At 30.9% G+C, this 27723-nt stretch overlaps 1 protein-coding gene across 10 annotated transcripts in view; it reads left to right on the top strand.

Annotated features, from left to right (window-relative positions):
• The window catches only part of LOC143085393 (UDP-N-acetylglucosamine transferase subunit ALG13-like), a 54789-nt gene extending 30978 nt beyond the window's left edge, over positions 1-23811 (top strand). Inside the window, exons 7-17 of one of the 10 annotated variants that reach the window (XM_076261713.1) lie at positions 1421-1520; positions 5673-5787; positions 8315-8361; positions 13862-13959; positions 14930-14979; positions 15535-15566; positions 16032-16128; positions 17222-17593; positions 17936-17976; positions 19017-19080; positions 19897-23811. In XM_076261713.1, coding sequence (XP_076117828.1) covers positions 1421-1520; positions 5673-5787; positions 8315-8361; positions 13862-13959; positions 14930-14979; positions 15535-15566; positions 16032-16128; positions 17222-17593; positions 17936-17976; positions 19017-19080; positions 19897-19904 — 1024 coding nt within the window. In that variant the 3' untranslated portion in view covers positions 19905-23811. The other 9 variants (XM_076261712.1, XM_076261710.1, XM_076261715.1 and 6 more) reach the window with 9 other exon arrangements.
• Positions 23812-27723: the final 3912 nt, after the last annotated feature.

The following is a 27723-nucleotide window of genomic DNA, read 5'->3' as shown; positions in this document are numbered from 1 at the left end:
AACCATAAGAAAAAAAGCAAACAGAAAACAGCACCAGATAGTGACATCTGACGGATTAGACATATCTAAAAATTCATACATTTTAAAAAGAATCTGTGGAGTAATAGGCAGAGCTCTGCGAGGCATATGATGATTTTGACGAGACAAACCTCTAAACAATAACTTTATGGAAAACCAATCTTCCGTTGGAAACTCAACTTCTTATAGCAAATGTAAAGTCTTGACACCACTAATATAATTTTGAATAGAAGCTACACTCTTAAAACTCCTACTCAAAAATTTTCCATATAGACAAAGAGTATTTACAGAAGTAGGCAAAGGTGACATATTAAAATATGTGCAAAATAAAAAATAAGAAACAAATTGCACTTTCAAATTCTTGTAAGTTCCTTCTGCAAAAGCAGATTTTTTACACAACTCCGTGTCTTTCTGTAACTTACATAGCTCAGTATCTACAATAAACAATATCAAAGAAAAATTCACCAAGGTGACGTAAAATGAAACAAATCATCATCCAATTCAATTTCTTTCCACGCATTGACACGAGCCAGCTTTAAATTTAACGTGTTGAATTGACCAGTACACAATTCGAAATGACCAGGGAATATTTGTATGAAAATTTACCTGAAGTGAACAGGTATTTCTATTAACCAATCAAATGCTATTAAATAACGAACGATAAATTTTGACAAACAGGTAACGAGTAATGTCGAAAGGTAACGAGAAATGTCGAAAGCATCCGAGATGGACTTAAGTATTTTTAATTAATTAAAAATTTACCTTTTGATTTATGAAAAAAATATGTCAAAAAGTTTTGTAGAACTGATATAAATCTTTGTCTTCATGAACAATTTGACGCCCATCTTAAAAAGATGTATAAGTCTACCAAGCAGTATTTGTAGAACATGAGGTTACAGGTACTTTTTGAGTTTTATCCATATAATACACATTGCCTTATTTTACAGAGTCTGAAATATTGTAAACTTGATGTAAATCCAAGTTTAGTATTAGAATCATTACAATATAAAAATGGATAAAAATTATTATTGCATATTTTATGTTTGAACTTTGAAGTTTCTGTAAACAATAGTTAAATAATAAGTAATTTGAAATGACTTATACGATAATAATTTTTATTTGGTGAGCAACAAAGATTTAATCATTTTTATGTTCTAATGTTCATCATTTGAAAAATCTTTTAGCTTACAATTGAAAATCTTTAAATGATAACTTCTCATTGATTTGTGTAACAGTTTGTCGTCTTTTGTTTCGTGGTAGATAGTAAAGGATGTCCCACGCTCGTTGGCTATTGCAACAGACGTGTTTTCTCTTCATGGATCAATCGTTTAATGACGGAGATGCAGTAAGTTAGAACTAACATCTTGTCTTTACTGATTTAGGATCTGTCTTTTCGTTGTAGCAGCAGTCCAGACTCCAGTGACAGTAGCTGTGGCAGTACCGGGGAACAATCGCCAGAAAAAGCCTGCATACTTTACAATCGTCACTCTTCTCATTCTTCGGTAAGGAGTTTTACAAGTGGCTATACAAAAAAACATGATTGTTTTGATTTGTACAATATTGTAATAGGATTATAAATCAGTCGGTACATAATGTAAGTTAGGATTTAAATCAATTTAACAAATAGGATTACATGTATAAGGCAAATAAGTTATAACAATATTGTCTGAAAAGATTATAACTATTTGTAAAAAAAAGAGAAAAAGATGATTACCATAATATTAAAAAATCAGACAGCCAGGGTCATATATATATAATCTTTATAGTTAAAAAAGTTTTGAATTTAATTGAACTTAACTGCCAACTGTACTGTACAATGGTCAAAAGTTTTAAATAGAATATTGTACAAAATACTTTCTGAATCATGAGTTGAATATTTGTTAGACTGAAGCATTTTCTTTTGGTAATGTGGAAAAATATTAAATATATTGTGTATTCATGGGACTAGATTCTCAAGATATACGTGAAGAATAGACCATTAATCAAACACAATAGAGTGTATTTGTTGATGTTCTTTTTTTTGAAATTTCCTGCTGGGTCTTTAACAGTTGGGTTAAGAATTCATTATGCCTTAAACAACATGACCCAGATGGCTCTGATCTTGAACTTTTCCCATTTAATAATAATGTTGCAGTCCCTGTAAAACTGAAAAATATCATTGAAAAACTGAAAACTTTTTATTGAAATCTGAAAGTTACCTGCTATCGTAACAAACTGATTTGAAGTGTTGTACATTTAAATGTGAGATTATGTTATGTAATTGTAAATCAAAACCATTTCTGTTTTGTCAGTGTTATATAGTTCTTTTATAGTTCCCTTTTAGTACATAAGATGATTTATTCTAATCAAAACAAATTTTCAATACGTCAATGACATATTACAAACGGTTTGAAAGTTAAATTGAACTGAAAAAAAGTTTATAAGTTGATATAAAAATAATGTAAGCTTCTCTATTAAGCTTTAGTTTCTAAAGTACAAATTCTGACGTGCGTACATTACTGGTAATTGGAACTTAAAACGATGTGGTTCGTATTTTGTGAATATTGTGTAAAAGTATAAGCCGTAAACATTCTGACAAGAATACATCACTATTGGGATTTTGTGGATTATAAACAGTTGTGGCTTATATTTTTCAAATGTTGGGTAAAAGTTTAAACTATTATTTTATAAATTCTGACAATATGAAAAGAAGATGTGGTATGATTGTCAATGAGACAACTCTTCAAAAGAGACCAAATGACATAAAAAAATAACAACTGTAGGTCACTGTACAGCCTTCAACAATGAGCTAAGCCCTTACCCACTTAGCATACATTACTCTGGTGAAACTTAAAATATAAAAAGTTGACTGGCTCTTATTTTTCAATTTTTGGGTAAAATTATAATCTGCATTCTAGTATAAATTCTGACTTGCATCCGAACTTGTGAATTATTAGAACTTTAAAATTGTAGTTACTATGTTTTAAGCATTCTGTTGTTTTAAAAATGTAGTGTATTAAGCTTATGACATCCTGGACCTTATACTATAGCTGATGATCCTGGATTATATGTTGTAGTTTCCTTAATTCTACAAAACTTAAGTGTTGCCCATTACTGTCAATTCAGAAATTATTGTGTGCATATATTATTGTGATTGACTCAAAAAAATGAAAGTTAAATAATTGCTGAATAGAAAATATGCTATCAAAATTAAAAATACAGTCTTATAAGATACATGTACCTATCTCCTTGCAAACTTTGCATTAAAAACCCAAAACAATGCAAACATTTCTAAATTCATAGTAGTTTTAACATTCATGATTTATAGATATGTAATGTGCATTGTTAATGCATTTGATAGCAGACTTAATTTATGCATTAACAAGTTGTGTTTAGAAAGTCTGTTGCTTTGAATGATGTGGAGTAAAGGAAAGTACCAATCATACATAAAATATATAATATCCGTATTGGCTGGATGATGAAATCCTCAGAGGGAGAGGGGGCACACCTTTTATATACAATGTGATAGACATACTGCTGGAATAGGTCACCTTTTCAAGCTTGTAAATATATGATGAAGTCATGTTTTTATCAACCAATTGTTCTCTTTTGGCACTTTAGTATTCCACTCTTACATTACAGACCATTACACACCACTAGAAACCCAAACAATATGGGAAAAGGTTACATTTTTACCTTCGCAATATATATGAAAAGGTATACATTTTAAAAATCTTAATCATATGAAAAAGGTGGGGTAATAGAACCCCCTTATAATTATTGAAGTAGCCCCACGAGCAAAGTTGCACAGTCAGTGTCCTTCCAATAAAAAAAAATGAAACCGTATGAAAACATTTTTAATCAACATATTTGGCATAAATACACTTGCACATTTTATTAAGTCTGATTTTAACAGGCAGAGTAGAAGGGAAAATAGATTTTGTAAGAAATATATGTCAATATGTCATGACTGAACAGGTTCATTATAAAAGCATATGATAAAATGCATCAGTCGATCTACTTTGGAAACTTGTTAAACATTTGCTGCTGAAAACACTTCTTTCACCTGATACAAAACTTGTACAATCACTTTAAAAGCTTGAAGTTAAAACCGACTTTAACTTTATATGAAGGAATGAAACAAGGCGTGCAAGGAAACTAAAAACAAAATTTGAAAATTTATCATTTAATACAACACAACTTACACATTTGGGAATCATTATAGTATTGCAACCTTATAATGACAAAACCAGATAATAACTAGAATGTTGACAAGGTCATGAAAGATGGGCGAAAGATACCGAAGGGGCATTCAAACTCACAAATCAACAATAAACTGACAAACCCATGGCTAAAAAAGAAAAAGACAGACACACAATAGTTCACAAAACACAACATAGAAAAGTAAAGACTAAGAAACGCAAACCTGACCAAAAAACTTGGGGTGATCTCAGATGCTACGGAAGGGTAAGCAGATCGTGCGCCACATGTGGCACTGGTCGTGTTGCTTATGTTAGTACAAAGTTACCCAGAAACAAGTCTAATTCGTTAGGTCACAGTTATGAACTTTAGGAACTATAGCAAGATGATAAAGATACAGATACAGATATAGATAGTTTCTAGTATTAGGTTAAATTATATCTTGGTCTTTTAAGCAATAAGGTCATCAGTAAAGGCATATATACCTTATCACGTACACAGTTCTGATTATTGTTGGGTTTTTATTCAAAGAACCATATCCTGACATTCAAGTTAAAAATATCTTAATTTTTTTTATTGTCCTCCTTAAATTAAATTTATTTAAAAGACATAACTTTAAAAAAGGAACCAATATGTTACAGGTGTGTTCTCTGTCTATGTGGAGAATCTTTTAATTGCCTGTTATTTTTAGTCTGTTACCCTAAATAATCATAACCTATAATACTTAAATATTTGTAACCCTTTTCTTACAATACTAAACCTGATAAAGGTCAATAAGTCAATATCACAGGAGTTATCATTGGGAAATAAATAGGAAATAAAATGGGAAAAAAAAAAATTTTGTATACAAAATCGATAATTTATCGTCTTTAATCACAGTAGCTCAATAGGAAAGAAAGGGGTCATTATCTGTAATGAATACATAAAGATTAATTGATTACAATATGGTTCATTATACAAACAAATAGAAAAAGGATATTAAATTGCACATGTAAAATAATCATAAATTGGTCGAGAGTTATCTCCCTTTGTGTGATGGCACATCTGTGGTTTGATAAACAGACATTGATTTAGTTAATGTCATAATGTCATAAAGATAGTTTGTCAACATCAATGCATGTAGATAGTTTTCTGCTGAAGATTTATTTAATATCAATTTCCCCTCTTCTAAATAATTTTTTATTTTAAAGATTGTGTTAACTTGTTGAAATTTTATATACGGGCAGTTATTTTTTGGTATATGATAACGGTAGGTGCATTATAAGAGACTTGTATAAATTTTTATGGTTTTATTTAATGGACTGAAAATATTTTTATGACAAAAACACATTTCATATAATGAAAGCTATATGTTGAGGGAATATTGAAGATGGGATTGTTATTTTCAAAAGAAAGATCATCATTAAAATCCAATTTCATTAGTTTTTTAATGTGAAAAATGATGCGACTCATCAAATTTTTGTCACATATTTCAGGAAGATACTGGTATCTTTATAATAAAGCCCCCTGTACCATTTAGAATAGCTAAAGCCTTAGATCCACTGATATACAGGAACACAGAACTAGATATTTGGGAAGAAGATAAAAGAGGTAGGTTGTTCAGGCATATTGTTGACAACAGGTGCTTCATTTTAAGACTATTCCAAAGGATAAATATAAAATGAATGCTGTTCTGTAGGATTATAACTACAGTTTGTCAAATCATATGAAGTTTTAAAACTATATATGCTGTATGGAAGTATGATTTTAACTAAATTTAATGCAGTAGTAAATTTAATGCAGTAGAAGTGAAAATAAGTTTGATAAAAAATCATTTTATGATAATCTGGATTTTACGAAATATTTTACATTGTTTGGTTCATTGTAAGTGTAGCCAAATACGACTTTTACATTAATTTAGATAACCGTGCAGCTGTTAATATATTGTGGCCATCATTTACTTCATATGGTAATCTTTTCAAGGTCAAACTTATTTAAAGATTTAGATAATATATTATTCCAATGTACAAGGAAATATTTTTTATTTGTATACTTAAACAGAGAAACATTTTATTAACTTGGAATAACATATTTTATGCCCCACCTACGATAGTAGAGGGGGCATTATGTTTTCTTGTCTGTGGGTCCATTTGTTTGCTCATCCGTCTGTTGGTTCATCCATCATTTCTTCCATCCATCAGTTCGTCAATGTGTCCTGCTTTAGGTTTAAGTTTTTGATTGAGGTAGTTTTTGAAGAAGTTGAAGTTCAATCAACTTGAAACTTAGTACACATGTTCCTTATGATATGATCTTTTTAATTTTTATGCCAAATTATGATTTTTTTACCCCATTTTCACGGTCTACTGAATATAGAAAATGATAGTTTGAGTGGGGCATCAGTGTACTACAAACACATTCTTTTTGTATATAATTCTGTGTGAAAGGATTCTGTTGAATTTGTCATTTCGATATACCACATGTCATCAATATTTGTCTTGTGTAATTTACTGCTACATCAATTCCCAACATTGCACTCACAATTTCCTTTAAATCATTATAGACACACAGATTCCACTAATTTACCCAGTAAATTATATGTATCCACTTGAGACATTACGGTCAAAACTTGAAAATTTAACTATAGAGAAAAGAATCTATATTCATACACTTGGGTGACAGCTTTTACAATATATAACAGTGCAAATTTGAATTAAAAAAAGATCTTGTTGTTAGTCACACATGAATTAGTTTTCTCAATTTAATAATCAAATTGCATCTTTTCTGAATTATATATGCATTACAATTATTTGACTATTTGATACATTTCATTTTATTTTTTTTTCACATGGTTTGTTGCATGTCCCCCCCCCTCTCTAACAGCGTAATAATAGCAAATTTCTGGTGTCAAAGGATAGTTAAATACCAGCAGTTTCAAATACTGTGGTTTCATTGATTAAAGAAAAGTTAAAAATTGGTGGATATTTAAAATATGCTGAATTCTGCATACAAACTTGCAGAAAATTTGTTATTTGTCAAACATTTAAATTGAGAATGGAAATGGGGAATGTGCCAAAGAGACAACTACCCGAATATAGAGCAGACAACAGCAGAAGGTCACCAGCAGGTCTTCAATGCAACGAGAAATTCTCGCACCCGGAGGCGTCCTTCAGCTGGACCCTAAACAAATATATACTGGTTCAGTGATAATGAACACCATACTAAACTATATGACTATCCACTATGACTATGAACACATATGGAGGAACACTAAAGGTTAGAAAATCAAGGTCACATGAATAAAAGAATGTCTTCTATCTGACGTGATTTAAGGTGTATGGGTACAAGTTTAAACATACTCAGTTGTCTTCAGTTTCAAGTTTCATCACAACACCCCATCATGGATTAAAAAAATATGTGTTATGATCATTCATGCTTGATTATTGAGTGTCTGATAAATAAAAAAAATGAATTGAGGTTTATTGAAAGTGAAATTTTTACCCATTAAGACATTTAAACTTAAATGTTGATTTAGACATTTTTTTTTATTTCCTAGTAAAATTAAAACGATTTTGTAACTGTTATTAAACTTAAATGTTAATAGTATTTGCTATTATTTGATAAATTTGCTCCGTTTCCTAACTGTAAAGTTGATTAATTTGCTGAATTTAAAATTCACCATTCTCATATATCTACCATTGACCAAAGTGAAACTGATGAGGAACTAAATGAAACATGTTAAGTTTCTTAGAGTAAACATAATTTGATTGTCAGAATTGAAATTTATTGAAAGATCCAACCAAATGTCTATTTCAGAAATGAACTAACTCATTGATTAAACATCTAATAAACCTTTCTTGTCTTTGTAAAGAGACAGGTACAACTTTTTTCTCTAAGACTTTCAACATGTATTCAATCATAGCTGGACATTTCTAAATGTGGTCATATTCCCCATTTTCATTCTCAATTTTATTATCTGTTTGTTTGTTATGTGGATTTTTTTGTGTGCGAGAACTGGGAAGCACCACTTTACATATATTTACCAGTTTCATGCAGTATTCCATGTTATAAGAATCTTCCCTTTAATATGTGATTTGAAGCTTCGTCGGTGAGCTCTTTATTCTATGGTCTTACATTTCAGAAGCAAGACACAAAGCCATTGTATACTGTCCTGGTGATAGGTGTATGGTAAGTACATAACATCAGAGGCAGATTAAAAGGGGGGGGGGGCAGGGGCCCACCTTCCACCCTTTTGTGGAAAAAAAGTTGTTTATAAAAAGAATCACTGATGCATGACTGGTCCAGGTCTATTTTTGGGCAGTCAGTGGGCCCCCTCCTCTGAAAATTTCTGGATCCACCACTGAAAATGTTGGATGTGAATATATTTTGGTGACAAACATACATTTTAACAATTCAAGGTTTAAATTCTTTTTTATGATCATGTCTGTGATTAAAGCTACGTGTTATTTATTTAGACCATATGGGGTATTGCCATTGCACTAGGTTTCATGTCAACTAAAAACTCTTTGCATTTTAATCCTATTAGAAACTACTTATTAAGACTACAAAAAAAAAAAGAATCTCAAAGTCCAAAAATGATACTTTCAAATATTTAGGAATAGGTGCTGCTAGGCCATTAAACTTTTGCAGCAGCTTTAAGGATTGTCTGTACTGAGTTATGTTGGAGGGTTTAACAACTAATTTGTTCAATATTGTATGATGATCCTTAACCCATATTGTTCAAAATTGATAATAGACTTGTCACGGCAAATTGCAAAGTTTGATTGAAGTATGTAAAAGTAATGGTATGAATGGATCTTTCATTGATGTTTTACTTAAAAATTGTTTTGTAGAGTGGATAAATATAGATATAGATAAGAGACACTCCCAATGCTACAGATGTTACTGATTTACACCATACTTGTCATGTACTAACTTTAATCAAGTCTTATTGGAAACTTAAGTACATGACAAGTTGGAGAGTTCAAGAAGTCAAAGAATGACCTAATGTTCTTCATGTCGCATTCAGTTTATTCCATCTTATTCAGGCCAATAGTCAGGTCAAGTCTCCGAGAGAAGTTTTTAAACAGAACCTTTAATATAACGAGTGGCAATCTTCCTACATAGAACAGCTAATTGTATCTTTTGGAGAAAAAATTGTTTTGTAATTTTATTCACTGAACAGAATATGCTGTATTTTCATTGTACTTTTTGATTTCACATTTTAAACAATGTCAGTGCAAGCAATTTATACTGTGTCCACTATTCTTCCACCTCTTATAAAGAAATATGGTTAACATGAGATCAGCTTAATTCTTCCCAGAGTAATTTTGTAATCTGTTTACACTGAGTATTCAGGATCCTTCCAGAGATTGCTATGAAATTGTAAAAAAGTTTCATAATTAGGTCAACCAAAACAAAAAATTGTTAAAATGTCTGAATAAGCATCTTTTATTTAAATAAAAAATAATAAAGAATCAAATGTATGAAAGTACACAAAATAAAATGTCGAGCAGAATAAGAAATATTTTACAACTTGACACTATAAAGTAGATTTATTTTCATTTTATGCATTTTACAGTTATAGTTTTTATGAAAAAGATATGTTTGTCACTGCTCATGAATGACTGCACATTTAAATTTCGATGAAATGTGTATCAAATTTTAATGCTTAATGTATTTTAATGAGAATTTGCAAACTATGGTTATCATTAATGCACCAAAAGATGACAAACATGTTTAAAAACAACAAGTTTTGAGTATTTTTCTCAATTTGAAAAGAAATTCATTTCCTTGGAAACCCTGTTTGGACTTGATGCACTAGATTTGTAAAATGGGTTAATAGCAAATATGTGTGAACTTATTGGTTGAACAGACAGGAAATGTATGCTACATTTAAATTAACACCCCACGCTATGATTCTAATATTAAATCCACCCAATTTATATTAACCTAGCTAATGATTTCTTCCTCGGAGGCTGACCTCTGGCAAAATAAGACATAATTAAGATTGGTGATGTTCAGAACATTTGCCAATTACAGAATTAATAACAACTGTTTGAATGATAGTCTCAATTTAAATTGATGTTGGGAAGTAAAATGTAAATATTTTAATTGGCATAAACCAAACAATATATCCACTAAAAAGAGTGTTCAAATTGTATTCATTTTCGATCGGCCATAAAAAAAAAAATTCTTTAAAAATATATACTAATCAGCGTTTGAAATGTGCTGTACAGGTGGGTCCAAATCAAGGGACTCTATTTTTCATCACAAAGGACAAACATTTTAAGGTGGCATGATATGAAATCTGACAAATCAGTTTTGACATATTTCTGCAGACAATAATTTTACATTGCTGGGATAGGATATCTTCCAATGTTGAGTCTGTTTCTCAGATACTGTATAGTTCAACTATATATAGTATGTATGCCTGCGGCATAATAGTAAGATGAACATGTTTGTCTGGCAGGGTTCATCTGACCTTGACCTCGGTTCATTAGAATACATTAATGTTTGTGGTTTGTTTCCCCCGAGTTATTCAATCAGGCAAGACACTTGAGCATGTGCACTCTTGTTTTATAATATATAGACAGTATAATTACTTTAATATTATACAACATATATTGTTTAAGTTTTTTTGAAAATTATTATTCAGCAAATAAATAATAATTGAACATAAATTTTTATTTACTAGTAACCATTCATTTAAAACAAAATATGTAACCCTTCAAAAAATCCATTTTGTAATTCCCTCTACTGAAATACGGCATAATACATTTTTATTATACCCCTGCTTTAAAAAAGGGGGGGTATACTGTTTTACCTCTGTCTGTCAGTCCGTCAGTCCGTCCATCAGTCCGTCCGTCCGTCAGTCAGTCCGTCCCATGAAACTTTCGTCACATTTTTCTCAGGAACTACACATCCACCCTTTCTTTAATTTGGTATCAACATTTATATATGTTAGCCATACCGTGTGATGCGTTTTCAGATTCATCACTTGACAACTTCCTGTTTACCGAACACTTGTATGATTTTACACATGATAGCCAAGTTGAAAATTTTCGTCACATTTTTCTCAGGAACTACACATCCACCCTTTCTGTAATTTGGTATCAACATTTATATATGTTAGCCATACCGTGTGATGCGTTTTCAGATTCATCACTTGACAACTTCCTGTTTACCGAACACTTGTATGATTTTACACATGATAGCCAAGTTGAAAATTTTCGTCACATTTTTCTCAGCAACTACAATACAAGGATTTCTGAAATTTGGTTTCAGGATTTATATAAGTCAGCTATACCGTGTGATGCGTTTTCAGATTCATCACTCGACAACTTCCTGTTTACCGAACACTTGTATGATTTTACACTGATAGCCAAGTTGAAAATTTTCGTCACATTTTTCTCAGGAACTACAATACAAGGATTTCTGAAATTTGGTTTCAGGATTTATATAAGTCAGCTATACCGTGTGATGCGTTTTCAGATTCATCACTTGACAACTTCCTGTTTACCGAACACTTGCATATTTTTACACTATTAATATTATCCACTTGCGGCGGGGGTATCATCAGTGAGCAGTAGCTCGCAGTTTCACTTGTATGTAAATGTGAATCATATTATCAACGGAACAAATTTGTTATGTTTCTAAATTATTAAAAAAAAATTTGCTATCAGAGTATTTAAAAAGTGACTAATATATTTGACTTGTAACAACGATAAACTGGAAATGTTTTCTTTTATTTTACATTCAAGGCTATAAATTGTAGAATTTTAAAAAATATATGAGAGGCCTGATTAGGGGAGGGGGGGGTCTCATCAAGATTCACGAGTTGATTTTTTTGTCACGAAAATATATAAAAAAAAAAATGCCCCAATCACAAAGAAAGAAAATAACCCATCATGCCCCTCATTTATTGAAAAATTATTTATTGAATTCAGCAGATGTTCCAAGATCGGGACAAATTTACAACCATTTAAAAAATTAATGGATTTATAAAACAAAGAAATTGCTGTCAAAAGTAAAAGTTATTATATTACACTTGAAACATCAACAAAAGGTTTTCTTTACATTCAAGGCTTTTGAAAATTATATAATTTTTAAATATTTATAAAATTCAGCAGACATCCCAAGGTCAGGACAATTTTACATTAATGGATTAATTATTTATTAAAGTTTATGAGACCTATCATACTGGGGTAAAAAGTAGTGTGAGAAATCTTTCATGTGTTAGTTGTGAATATTTAAATGGCCAAGTGAAATAGAGGGAGTTTGCCAGTCTGTAGACACGGATGGGTGAATCTTTTTGCAGAAATGCTGTGATATTGTCCGGTTGAAGGGAGTTAATGTGAACGCCCAACAACATAATTGATATTTATTTTAAATCTTATATAAATACACTCCAATATGTGAGATATTTTTGTTTATTTATTTATGTTTGCAAGTCACGACTAGAAAAAGTATAAGTTGTTTAAAATTTCATAATCTAATCATTTATACTTATAGTGGAACCCTCTGCCCTTTTTAAATGTCATCGTGGACAGGAATTGTTGTTATAATGGATTTTAACTCTTAGTACATGTATTAGGTAAATAGAAATTTTGTCTTGCATAGCAATGTCTTAGCTAATTTATATATGTTATAAAAGATGACCATGCAGTGTTTTCGAAATACTTTCATATATTCAAAATGTGTTTTATGTCTGTTTTTTTAATTTTTTTAAATTCTTATTTTACAATCATCCTTTATTCTGATGTGCATTATTACAACAAGCAAAAGCATTGATGAGGTACTTGCACTGCAAAACGGGAATATGAAATCGACAAATAAGATGAATGGTGCTTCTGTACAGAATATGAATAAAAGTCTTTTAGAGTGCTATATATTATGAGGGGTCCTGTTCCCGAAATCCCGGGCTTAAAAACACGATATCCTGAGGTCCCAAATAAATAAATTAAAATCCCGACATCCAGTAATTTGAAAAAAGAATTCCAGGATCCCGAAATGGTCAATCCTGAAATTCAGAGCTTAAAATCACGATCCTGGAGTCCGGATAAAGGTCCTATCCCCCTCCTATTATGTATTAGAAAATTAGCTGACATTAGTTTTCATATATGTTTCAATTGTTTGAATATCAGTGAGAGCTATAGACTTTAAAAAATTTGGATATCTCCTGATGACTTGTCTTTTCAACAGCAATAAAAATTCCTCTCCAAATATTACCGCTTGACCATTGATTTCAATATAACAAGATGTTTGCCCTGTAGAAAGTAATTTATTGTTTCCCCTCATATAATCAGGAAGTTGTGTATTAAGTTTCATCAGAATTAATCGAGCATATAAATTCAGCAATTTTGAAAACAAAAAATGATCTTGGATTTAAAAGCTAACAAATGCTTTTCCTGAAATTTAGAAGTTGGAATTTAAAAACATACTGAGTAATGAGTGTCCAATTTCAAATAGATGACAACAATTTAAAAGACCTATAAAAAATCTTTTGCTTAAATCATTGTTATATTCAATTGCTATATATTTCATACAAATTCATACATTTCTTCTATGGTCAGATGGTGATCATGAACAGATACTTTCTGAATTGAAATTTAAATGATTAAGGTTAATTGTTTACTCTTGTGAGCCTAAGCATGAAAATAATAACATTCATTATTTTTATTTGTAGATAGTATCTGAAGAAGGAAAACAATTATATCATGGACACATACAAGAAGTGTTTGACAACAAAGCTGTGGTAGCATTTATTGAAGAATTAGGTGAAAGGTAGGCATCCCACATGTCCCAAGTCCTCTGTTGTAAAATGGAAACCTGTATCTTGCTGATCTCAGCAATATTTAGTATTAAGATAAAGTGTTATATTTTTTATTGTAATAATTAAATACTTTAATATGTACATTTAATATCTTCTGAGGAACTCTGCATTAAAATGGTAGTCAACTTTCATCTTAGTTATTCTAATAATATTTATGAGTGGTCTCCCATTTTGTCTTGAATATAACAAGTACAAAGCTACTGTAGTATTCTGTTGACAGTTGATAGGCTTCATGGAGAGTGAACCTCCAATGGCATTTATATTCAGGACATGTTTTAAAACCTTTGTTTTGATATGTATCTTAATCTTTCTTCTCTCTTAGATATCTAATCTACCCTTGCAAAGCAGTGTTAAGCAATATTTGTTAGGTTTGGAATAGTTGCATGTTCAAAATAAAATGTAGAAATAAACCTTTTTAAGAAAGCTGTTAAATTTTTTCTCTATAAAACTTGGAACTGACACCTCCCCCAGAAATTAAAAAAAATAAATAATAAATAACACCAATAAGCAGTTAAAATTAAGTGAATGCAACCCTACAACAGATAAGATTAAAAATTTATAAAAACACACTTTTGCATTGCTCGTGTACACTTGCAGCTATAATTTTGCTTTTAATAAGTTGAGGAGGAATGCATTTTATTTAGACAATTAAAATGATTATTGACCCTTTCAGCCTTTATTTTTATTATTATACTGGAAGTGTTTATTGACCTTTTAAGTTTAAGGAGATAATCTTGTGATTTCGACTACATTTTGTTGTTGTTTTGAAATTGTAATGGACCTTTCTAAGTGGAGATAATCCTGTGATGTCAAATGCATCTTGTTATTGTTTTGTAATTGTAATGGCCCTTTGTAAGTAGATAATCTTATATCTGTATTATGGAGATTTTATTAATACCAGGACTTCCTTCTTAATTTCAGGAGAGAAGTAGATGTAGATAGACTACGTCCAGACAAATCGGCTAAAGCTAGTAAGTCACAAAACTTAAGTAGTGAATTGGTGAAATAAGACATTTGAATATTATTTAGGAGTATTTGATATTTTGTGATTTTTGCCATCGAGAGGACAGCTTATAGGTAAACTATTATTTTTAATTGTCATTATAATACATAATTTCATGCAACTTTTGCCCTAAATTTTTTTTTAAAAAATCAGTTGATAAATTAAATGCATTTTGCAATTTTCAGGAACATATTATATTTTTGATTTTTATCAATTGAGAGTTAATTATGTTATATGTAAAACTATCATTTTATTTTAATTTTATAAATTTTTTCCCTCAATTAAATTGCACATTCTGATTTCAATCTGTAATGTTTTGTCCTTTTGAATGATTATATTTCATTATTGTTTTTTGTTTTTGTTTTGAAAGCTTTTCAGTTATAACTTATTACAGTTTGTATTTTAATATTTAGAAAAATTTCTATTGTGATGACTTCCCTTGAAACTACAATACCTCTTGTGAATTTGAATGATAAATAAAAATGAAAAACAAAACAATTCATTTTATCTCATCTTATTTTAGGATCTATTATTAAACATTGGCAAAAAAGGCGGGTAAGTGTACATTACTTAAGTTTTCTTTTAACTTTTTATTTATCACAATGAATATAAATGACTTTTAGGTTTTCCGGTATACCCATGCATGCATTTGATATTATAATTTTGAAATGTATATATTAACATATTTAAAAAAGTGGATTTCAGAATTTCCTATACTTTTGCTCTAACCTTGTATAAAAGAGGACTGATTGATTGATGTAAATTTAGAGAAAGAATTTCTTACAAACTTAATTTTTTCTTTTATTTCTAAATCCCATGTTATCGTAAGCAGAAGTGAACATATTTGTACTGTTGATTGTTTGTTTTCTCAAAGATACAAATTTTTGTATATTCATAATTAATTCATGTCTGTGTGTATTGATGTAGCTCCTTGATATAAGCCTATATTTTATTTCATTGCATGCATGTTTTGATAGCCTTGGTGTTGTTGTTATGGATGGGTTTTATGTTTTATTACAGATGAAAGCAATGACTGTTGAACAGAACCTCCCCCCTCGCATGACTCAGCCTGCAGCTCTCCCTCCTCCTCTTCCTCTTTCTAATGTACAGAATGACAGTAAGTAGGAATGTGGTGTAGCTATTTATAAAAAGGATGAGTGGCTGTTTGTTGAAAGTTAGACAGCATTTAATTAAAAGGGTGTGTGGCTGTTATTGGAAGACCTTGGAAGGTTTGACAGCAGTCGATAAAAAAAGGGGGCATGATACTCATAGAAAGGGGTCGGTCTGTCATTGGAAGGTGGGATGGAAAGTTAGTTGATAAAAAAGGGGCATGACAGTTTAAAGAAAGTGGGTGGGGTTGTTATTGGAAGTTGGGATGGTAGTTAATACAAACAGGGCATGGGAGTTATTAGAAAGGGTGTGTATCTATTATTAGAAAGTTTGACAGCAGTTAATTTAAGTAGGCATGGCATTTTATAGAAAGGGGTGGGGAATGTGAAACAGATAGACTGTTAATAAGAAGGGGCATTCAGTTTATAGAACAAAGGGTTTTTCATTTTTTGGAAAGGGGATATAGAAGTGACTAAAAAGGGCATTGTTGTTAATAGAGATGGGGTGGTCTGTAATTGGAAGGTATGATAGTAGTTAAATGAAATAAGGGACTTTCTACTAGTAGCAAGTAGTATGTGGTTATTTGGAATGGTGCATTGGAATATGGTAGTAAATGAAGTTCTTTGAAAGTGAGAAATTGCAGTATTATAACTAACATGGATATGTTGGGAAACTGTTGGATCATATTGACAATTTATTTAAGAATTTACTTTGGTGTCTAGAACAAAAATGTTACAGCAAAAGTTAGTTAAAGCTATTAAGGCTGCTTTTGCTTGAATTCTATTCAAATTCTTTTGACAATTCTATTTGTATTTACTAGTTGGTGGTAAGATAGTATTGTAATTAAGTACTAGGTATACAGTAAAACTACCTTTCAGTACATAACTTAAGAAAGGTTTTAGGGTTTAATTGGTTTTTAGAATGAGTCCTCAATTTGTAGTTTATTATACCTTACACTCTATGGTAAATGTTTCCTGTGTTATATCATTTCGGTTATGGGTAATGTCCTTCAACAGTTGCATGTTGTTTACTCTACTATTTGAAGATTAAGTGAAAATTGGATAAACATTTCCAATATAATATGACATGATGCTTTTCAGAACAAGCAGTACCAGTATCTAATATGCCACCACCTCCACCAGTTACAATGGCTGTCCCAATGCAGCCACCACCAGTCTTCCATCAACCTCCACTTGTGGCATACGGTCCAATGATGGACCAACCACCACATCCACATACGAATGTACCTGTAGCATGTCTTGGTATGGATGGCCAGCCACCACCGATGCCACCTCATATGATGAATGGTGGTGCTATGGTTGCCTATAATGGTGAGAACGGCATGATGGGACAAGAAAGTATGACAAATCCCGTTGTTTATGTTCCATTCATGGAAACGATTATGCCTACAGAAGTTAATGTGGATTATCCTCCTTCTGAAGATTCCAGGGGACTGGATCTCCCTCTTAATGGTAAGTATTTTATGAAGAGTGACAATACTAATTGATGATAAGAGAACATGGCCGCACAAGGCCTCTATGTTTGGATTAGAACAAATTAGGTACTATGGATTAATTTATTTTCATCGAATAATTAACACTTGCAAGTTCATGGAATTTCATTTTTATGGTTATGTTGATTGCACAACAGCCTTTAGAAATTTTGTTCACGAAAGCAATGAAAAATTGGTACTGTCCGTGACTTTATCATATTCAACGATTTTTTACTGCTTGAATAGAAAGTATAAAACTTGCCTCTTTTGTCACTTCCTAACTTTAATTTAATAATTTTTAAAATTCTGTTTTCTCTTTCAGATATCAACACACTGAGATTTTTCTTTAACCTTGGTGTCAGTGTAAGTATTCATTTTTCTCAAAAACGTAAGAAATTCTATTGACAAATAGATTGTAGTAGCGTTTACATGATATAAACGTGTTGTGATGGCATAAACTTTTCATTCATAGGATCATACCTGATTGATTATATGTCTAATAACAAAGATTAATAATAGCAATAGTTTATGAATATGTGCAAGCCGTGAGATATTTACACAATTTACAATGGGTAAATGTAAAAGTGAATCTAAAAGTGAAACTTTTCAGATTGTGATTGTTTCAATGGAATAAATTACAAACTTTTCAGACAATGAAGAACATTTTGGGACAATTCAGTTGTAGCTGACTTAGTACTTCAATACAAATAAACTATTATATATTTGTTTAGGGGCCATCTGAAGGACGCCTCCAGGTGTGGGAATTTCTCGCTACATTGAAGACCTGTTGGTGACCTTCTGCTGTTGTTTTTTCTATGGTCGAGTTGTTGTCTCTTTGACACATTCCCAATTTCCATTCTCAATTTTAAAGCAAGTTTAGAATTGAATACATGTGAATTGTTGCATTGGCAATCATGCCACATCTTGTAACTTTTATACCAAGGCTATTCTGAACGTTCAAAAATCACTAGTACAACTATTTTGTAGTACACAGTGAATACATTGTTTTCATTAAGTTAAAATGAGAATTCAAAACAAAAACAGGGTATTTTTGCTCTAAATCTTTAAATCCTTGACTTCCAAATGTATGTATGACATTTGAGAGTGTACATCAATGTGAAACAACCAACCAACAAAAACAAGTTTAACAATGGAGTGGTGTCTAAACAATGTCAAGCTCTAAATATGAAACTGTATTTGTATCTAATGCGTATACTGAATATGCATGAAATATTTGCTACTGGACGTTAAACAACTAACAATCAACCAATGTAGTGGGTATACCCCATATTAAAAATTATTTAAATCAATTGGGATGGATTGATTACCGAGGTGATAGATAAAGTGCAATGTTATTATAATCAAATATAAGTATCAATAATAGAAGATGTTTTTCATTTCAGCATTACAGAACTGTTAGTCTTCTGAGTCACTCCATGGCTGCTAGTCACAATGGAATCACACAGGGTCAGTCTCTGATAGTTTTATGTCAGTCTGCCCCGGTAACAAAATATAAAACTAGTCCTAGTAATGGAGTTGATTATGCTCCTGTCTTTTCAACTTTCATACAACCAACGACACATAGTCCTGACAATGGTAATGAAAATGATGATAGAAGTAGTAACATATCGAATGATAGTGGGTGTGAGGCAAACAAGAATGATAGCGAACAAGATAATGTCAAAAACAACGAGGGTAGCATGATCGAGAGAAATGGTAATAGTTCAGATATGTCAATATCCGATTCTGTCAGCACTCCTCCTCCAGAGATAGAAACATCGTCAGATCATGGTTATAAGACTGTCAAACGTAGAAAATATTTTATGTATAAAAATCTCAAACTTATCAAGCCTATCAAAGAAATACCAAACAAATATCTTGATTTGTTGAAATATTTAAGTCTTGAAAAATCAAGGTGTGAAGGTGAACCAATTATTTTGGCACCCCAGAATATACCTCAACCTGTTAATGTTGGGAATATGGCACACAATCAGATGCCTCTGTCACAGTGTAATTCATGTAATGTCAACTTGAATCCCTCGGCACAAAGTTTTGTTCCAGGGAAAGTTCCAAGTGGCATGGTAATATCAAATTTACCAAATAGTTGTAGTAGTCAAGGCAACAATAGTACAATTAATAGTAAGAATAGCATGCCACCACCATCTTCTCCTTCTGTGCACAATGCATGTTCTAGTCATACTTGCCTGCCTAATATGCCTAAACCATATGTATCGCCACATAACATTAGCTTTTCACATTTTCATACCATTCCCTTTCCAGCAGGTCAATGAAGATCACCAAGATTTAGCGTCATTCACAAAGGTGCAGGGTCTCCGCCTCATTTTCAGATGTTGGTGACGGAAGAATAAAAGAAATTGACATTTTGTATTTTGATGCTCAACAAATGTTCATGCATTAACAACCATTCATCAAAATCAGAAATCCAAATTACAAATGAACTTATTCTAGTCATATGAATGTTTACTTCACAGACAATTGTTGCCATGGTGATGGGTTTTTAGTTCTTTGGTTGTGGATGTAAAGTTTCTATATATATAAATATCTGCACATATGTTTCTTCTATAAATACTATATTATCATACAGCAGACTGTAATTTAAATGTTGATGGGTTCAATAATCAAATATCAGATATGAGGGGACCATTCTTTGGTAGAGGAACTTGTAAAAATGTTTCATGTCAATTCTTGTTCACATTAAAGTGCTTTAATTTTTATCATCTCGTCTTCGAAACGGCTGATGAGTTCAAGATAATAGAAAAATTTGAAATTGGGGGTCATTTTTTTAAAGAGGGATAAGTGAAGAAATAATCTAATTTAGAATTCAAATGCAATAACAAAAAAAAAAACTCTTTTTGTTTCAGATGCTCTTCAATTTCTAGTGAAATTTCCAAGACAAAATCTGAGTTCTGAAAAGTTAGAAATGGGGCACTAATTAATGATTTATAATTGAACTGTCTGCTGTATACACATATTTTTCATATAATGTATATAACTTTCTTTCACTGTTTGTATCACTGGACTATGTTGCATATCATTTACAATTGGCAGCAATATTATAACTTTTTTTGTACTTTAAATACTTAGTTTTATAACAATCAACATTAGATATGCACATTTGAATGAAAAATTTAATTTTAAAAACCAAATTACTTTTCAACTACATATGTTTTCATCAATTAAAAGTCCTATAGTAAATGTTCATAGAGTCACAGTGCTTGTTTGTAATACACAGTACTCTCAAGTCATGTTTGCTTTTAAATTTTTGTGATTTCTAAGGATAACTGTAAAATTTATTACCAGTAGAAACATGGACCAGATTGATTTTTAAATTGATCATTTTTTTTTTTATCATTTAGAAAGTATACAGTTAAGAATATAACCTTTTTTGTCAACACAAAATGTTGACTCTTAAAAAGTTAGTTGTCATTGTTACATTGCTGTCATTTTATATTTATTGCTTCTTACACCCTACTCTAACCCTACCTTATATCATGCTTGCATTATTATTTTAAACATTATTTCATACTCGTAGATTTTCATACCAAAAACAGGTACATTTTTGCCTTTCTGCTTGGTTATAGGTAAAACTGGAGAAAATGCTATTTCTCAACTTTTTAAACACATTTGAATTTCAGATACTCAACTTTTTAAACACATTTGAATTTCAGATACTCAACTTTTTAAACACATTTGAATTTCAGATACATTTTTGCCTTTCTGCTTGTTTGCAGGTTAAACTTGAGAAAATGCTATTTCTTAATTTATTTTTAAAAAGACATGTTTCAGTTTTCATTTATAATCTTTTAAGAGGTTTAACCCTTTTAAGTTACATATATGCCATTTATAAATTTTACAGACATTTTACAAAACTTACGAATTTAATCAGCTATATTGTACCAGATTTTACTTTCATGATATAAATTGTATTTTATCAGCATTGAGCATAATAATATCATGAAAACCACAGTTTTAGTTTGTGTCGGAAGTTTTATATTAGTGCTACAGTGTTAATTTCATGTAAATATATGTATGAAGTGTGTATAGTTGTTATAGTGTCAAAGTTAAAGATATTAAGTTTGATTTATCATTCAAAATGTATACTGAGACATTCCAATATTAAATGTGTCAAGTTAGAAATGTTGTTAGTCATAGAATGTTTGGTTTTACAAAGTGTTCAAAATACCGTTGCTTTTTAATTTTTAAGCAAGGTGATATGAATAAGATTCCAATAGATTTTGTTTTTATTAAACAGGTTTTCTGAAAGCACAGGTTATATTGCAGGAGATACTTGTCTGAATCTTCTTCTATATTGTCTTGTGTGTTCTTGCATATGAAATAACTTTTTCTATTTGTGTTTGCATATTTTGTGTAAACCAGTTTAAAAATAGTAAAAAGTGGCGATTCAAAATTTTTTTCTTCCACAGAAGAAGCAATCAAATCTAAGCAAAAATCTTTTTTGAGATAAACTTACATTTTAGTTGTAGATAAGTCATTAAAATATTCAGTATTTTTACAGTCGTAAAAATATTCAGTATTTTCATGAAACAGTTAAGAGATACATTTTCATGTTGAAATCTTGTTTGACATCTGAATGTGATTTTTGTCTTTTTTTTATAATGACAGTTTTAGAAGCAAAATTGCAAGTTATCTTTAAAATACCAACAATAATTAAAGTTTGTGATTATGTTATATTTACAAAGTTAAAACTCTGTATGCATATTAAAACTTTTTTTTTATTAGATTGTTAGCTTCACTGAGAGATTTAACTGTAATGCAAAACATAAGTTTATTTTGATGAAATAGTAATTTAAAAAGTGTTCAGCACTGGATAAATGGCATCAAACACAAATCTTGTATTTCTTTAGTTCTTGATGTTTTCATTTGACAACACAGAAAATTTATTTTGTAAATCTTTTGTATACCAACTTCAAACATAATATACATTAGTGTTCTAAGAACACATATCTTCTCATATTTATAGTTTTCTGTTCTGAAAAGATTGAGATTTGATTCAGAATTAAAATATTTGACATATGTAAGTGTAATATATGTGTAAAAATATCTTTTTTGTAGTAGATTTAGAAAATTTAGTTTGACCTCACTCTAAGGCATACAATTTTTGCTCATGTGGATTAAGTGAAACAAAACTATGTCTTGTATCTTGTGAATGGACTTTATTTTGAGGTGTAAGAAATGGTTTTGTTTATGTGAAAGAAATATTTATTTTGAGGTGTAATAAATGGTTCTGTGTAGGTAAAAGAAATAGTTCTGTTTGGGTGCAAGAAATATTTATATTGAAGTGTAAGAAATGGTTCTGTTGAAGTGAAAGAAATAGTTTTGTTCAGATGAAAGAAATAGTTTTGTTCAGATGAAAGAAATAGTTTTGTTCAGATGAAAGAATTATTTTTTGGTGAAAGAAATGAATGATTTTTTGAGAAATTGTATGATGAGATGCATTTGAGCAAAAATTGCATGTTATTGTTTTGTGATAATACAATTATTCTATTAGATAGTGAATCTAGGATTTAACTCTTTTAGACATTTTTAATTCAGAGCATTTACTGAATATTTCTAAAATGATTTGCTAGTAGACAATCAAGTTTTAAAGAAAAGAATTTCAATAAACAGAAGAGAGTGTATTTCAATGAGATTGCAAAACCAAAAAATGGCACCTAGTCTGGATACCCTTCATCAAAGATACCTTATAAGGACTTTCAAAAACTCCGCTTTGTAAAATAAGTTGTTGACAAATTAATTTTTCAATTAAGCAGTTGTGTACTTACTGATAAATTAATTGTTAAATTATGAATAAATTTTTGGTCTTGAATGTATATATCAAAATGGACAAAAAGAAATGAAACGTCTTTATTTTCAACACGATTAATCAAATTATAATCAAACTTATAAGACACTCCAAAAAATATGTGATAGCACCTTGGTCAAATGAAAACCATAGCAGTTTTGAGAGTTAAATCCTAGACAATTTATATACAAAGTGTATTATATATATATACAACTTGCACCATTCCTGCAATGAAGAAGATGATTGTTAATATTATGATTCCTAATGATCTGTTTGTTAGAGTTATTATTGTTATGTCGTCCTATACATGTTTTAATCATTTTGAATCATTTAATTTTTTATTCCATTTAACATCAATAAAACATTCATTATAATTGTGTTTTTATTATGCTTCTTCTAGACACATTATGTTTTCTCGTCTGTTTGTCTGTCTGTCCTGCTTCAGGTTAGAGTTGTTGGTCAAGGTAGTATTTGATCAAGTCCACTCAACTTGAAACTTGAAACTTAGTACCGGGACACATGTTCCCTATGATTTTTCTAATTTTATTGCCAAATTAAGAGTTTTGATCCGTTTACTATGGACACATTTTATTTTTTTTCTTTGTTTAGAAAAGAGGTATTTGGAGAATATTGGGACAACAACCCAACAACAAAGATCACCCCCCAAAAAAACAAACCATCCAGCCTTCACTAATAGACAGTCACAGGTGTCTTTTATTGCATGCTGTAGTAGTATGGAAAAAAGTCTTGTAGATGGGGAGTTGATTGACATTTATATAAACATAATCAAACTGGTCAATTCTTATGATTTGAACAGTTTGATTATGTTTATATAAATGTCAATCAACTGTTCAAATTGTAAGAATTGGTCCGAGTACACAGTTATCGTCCCTTGATTTTCGTTGTCCACGAATATAGTCCCTACTGTGGACAGTGTGTTACTTGTCAATTTTTTTTATACCCCTTCCAAATTTATTTATTTATGTTTTATGCCTCAAGTAGCAAGAAGGGGGATAAAATTACACTGTAAAAAAAATTTGATTCATGAATTATAATGTAAAGTAGTGATTTGGTCCAGTTGAAAAAGGTCAAAAATTAGCATTTCGGAAACTGTCAAAAGATTTCAAGCCCCCCTTCACATAAAATTGTCCATATTTTGAGTTCGAGCTAATGAAGTTTTCTATAATTTTGATATAATTTGTCCCAAAAGTAGTACAACACACTGTAAAAATATTATGGAGAAAGCGCAGGTGGGATTTTTTTTATTTCCATTTATTGTCTAAAGGAAATGCACTACGAAATAACTGTGTACTCGGACCAATTGACCATGCAACCTTGCTCTACGTTATCCACAGTCAAATCATAAATGATAGTAGTGCTAGTTATAGAAGAAATCTGTCTTATAATTAAAGATAAGGTGATGTGGTTATATTGCAAATGATAGGACTAGTATCAATAAAGACCAAGGAACAAAGATGTGAATAAATACAGGTGACCATAAGTACTTCAACAAAATGCAAAATATGTAATATAAGTAGTGAACAGCCTCCTCCCTGGATGACAAAATGCGAAAAAAGAAAACCATTGACCTGATTTACCAGTATACAATAATAAACCCAAAAAACAACCTTGTGTAGCAAACACCAACCTATACAAGGATTCTTGTCTTGGGACATGCACATTAGGGATGTGTTAGGGTTTTAATAATTTGTATGCACTCTACCCTTTTCATATTAAACTGGCCCATATGCATAGCAGCACAATGAAAGACCTTAAAAGTGAAATAACAGACACAATGAACTTCTTGGAAAATTCAAAACAGAAAATCCTTGTAACAAATGACAAAATCAAAAGCTCAAACACATCAAACCAATGGTTAACAACAGTCATATTCCTGACTTGGTACAGGCATTGAAAATGGTGGATTAAACTTTGTTTAGTATCTATTTAAACCTCTCATTTGTATGACAGTCGCTTAAAATTCCATTATGTTGACAATACTGTTTGCAAATCAATTCAACATCAACATTTTTACTAAAATGTCAACTAGAGTGCACATGCTGAAATGTCTCGCCTTCTTTACTAACCATTGATATTATGTTGATAGTCCTACAAATAAAGCTTTACTACAACTATCACATAAAATGAACATGATCCAAGAAAATGAGGTCACAGTCATATAAACCAAACAAGAAATACATGTACACTTTACAATCAGTCAATACACTAAATATAGTTGACCTATAGTTTTCTAAGAAACCGACTTGACCAAGAAAATTAAACATGGACCAATCAACTATGAAAATGAGGTCAAGGTCTGAGGAACCATACTAGGCAGACATGTACAGGTTGCAATCCTTCCATACAACACCTATAGTTGATAGATTGCCTATAGTTTAAGAAAAAGACCAAAACCCCAAAAATTCCACTGAGCAATGAACTGTGAAAATCAGGTCAAGGTCAAATAAAACCTGGAAGACCGACATATACATCATAAAATATTTTCATACACCAAATATAGTTTACCTATTACATATAGTATTAGAAAAAAAGACCAAAACTTAACTTTGACCACTGAACCATGAAAATGAGATCAAGGTGAGATGACAGCTGTCAGTTGGACACCTCAAAATCATTCCATACACCAAATATAGTAAACCTGTTGCATACAGTATAAGAAAATCAGACCAAAACACAGAAACTTAACTAACCAATGAATTAATGAACTATGAAAATGAGGTCAAGGTCAGATGACACCTGCCAGTTGGACATATACACCTTACAATCCTTCCATACACCCTATTACTTATAGTAACTGAGGTATGGACTTGACAACCAAAACTTAACTTTGTTCACTGATCCATGAAATGAAGTTGAGGTCAAGTGAAAACTGTCTGACTGGCGTAGGGACCTTGCAAGGTACGCACATACCAAATATAGTTATCCTATTACTCATCATAAGAGAGAAATAAACATTACAAAAATTCTTTTCTTTTTTTTACAAGTAGTCACTGAACCATGAGAATGAGGTCAAGGACAATGGACATGTGACAGAAGGAAACATTGTAACATAAGGCATCTATATACAAAATATAAAGCATCCAAGTGTTCCACCTTCTAAAATATAAATCTTTTAAGAAGTAAGCCAACACTGCCATTGTGATCGCCAGATTAATAATACCCCTATGTTGAGCTTTTTGCGACAAAATTTGCAGGCTCGACAAAAATTAGAGTACATCAGTCTCTAAAGGAAATTGCACAACAAATTTTAAATTGAAACCTCAAGTCTTTGAAATAAAGTTTGTCTGAGAATTGAACAGTACCTCGAAAACTTATGTTGAACAATGAACCAAAAAAATGGGGTCATTATCAGGATTGCAAGACTGACATAGTCTCCTTACAATCATTCCACACACCAAATTTATAAACATATACTAAAATTGTGTACTACCCCTACCTACACTTTGAGCCATCCTCAAAATTCAATTATCACCCCTACCATGTGTTTTTAAACTGGTAACATTCCCTTTTTGTGTCTATGAAATGAAACATATAAATGAAATCTGGGAACCAGTATGTAAACAAAACAAAATATCTATGAACATTATATATCTACCCAAAAGAAACGTAGCTTGTGAAACAGCTGTGATTACAAAGTGCAACCTAAAGTATTGTGCAATCATCAGATTCCAAGTTTGTCTATTTTTGGGACACCTTTACATGTTTCATTGTGATTTGCTTAATGTCCAGTGGCGTGTACTTAATGCATATTCAGGAAAAGTAATTTATTTGACAATCCTTTACAAATCAACCAATTGTATAGCAAAATGAACCTGATGTTCAGTAGTTGTTTGTTGATGTGATTCATTAGTGTTTTTTTCGTTTCTTGTTTTTTATATAGATTAGACAGTTGGTTGTCTGGTTTGAATGGTTTAACACTAGTCATTTTTGGGGCCCTTTATAGCTTGCTGTTTAATGTGAGCGAAGGCTCCATGTTGAAGACTGTACTTCAAGTTTGAGCTATAATTGTTTTTCTTTTACAAATTGTGACTTGGAAGGAGAATGTCTTATTGGCACTCATACCACATCGTCTTTTATCTACTAACTAAGTTACTATACTAGATTTTTATACCCTTATATTGACAACACTTATACTAGATTTTTATACATTAAATTGACAACAACACTTTTACTAGGTTTTTGTAACCTATGATTTCAAGTATAAGCTGGAAACATTCTATCCCTGGAAAAGAAAACATTTATGTAGGAAGCAACAAACAACTGTA

The sequence above is a fragment of the Mytilus galloprovincialis genome, chromosome 8 (genome assembly GCF_965363235.1).
Source record: "Mytilus galloprovincialis chromosome 8, xbMytGall1.hap1.1, whole genome shotgun sequence".
NCBI classification, from domain to species: Eukaryota; Metazoa; Mollusca; class Bivalvia; order Mytilida; family Mytilidae; genus Mytilus; species Mytilus galloprovincialis.
Note: the sequence above shows the minus strand (reverse complement) of the source record. Positions and strands in the feature narration are given on the sequence as shown.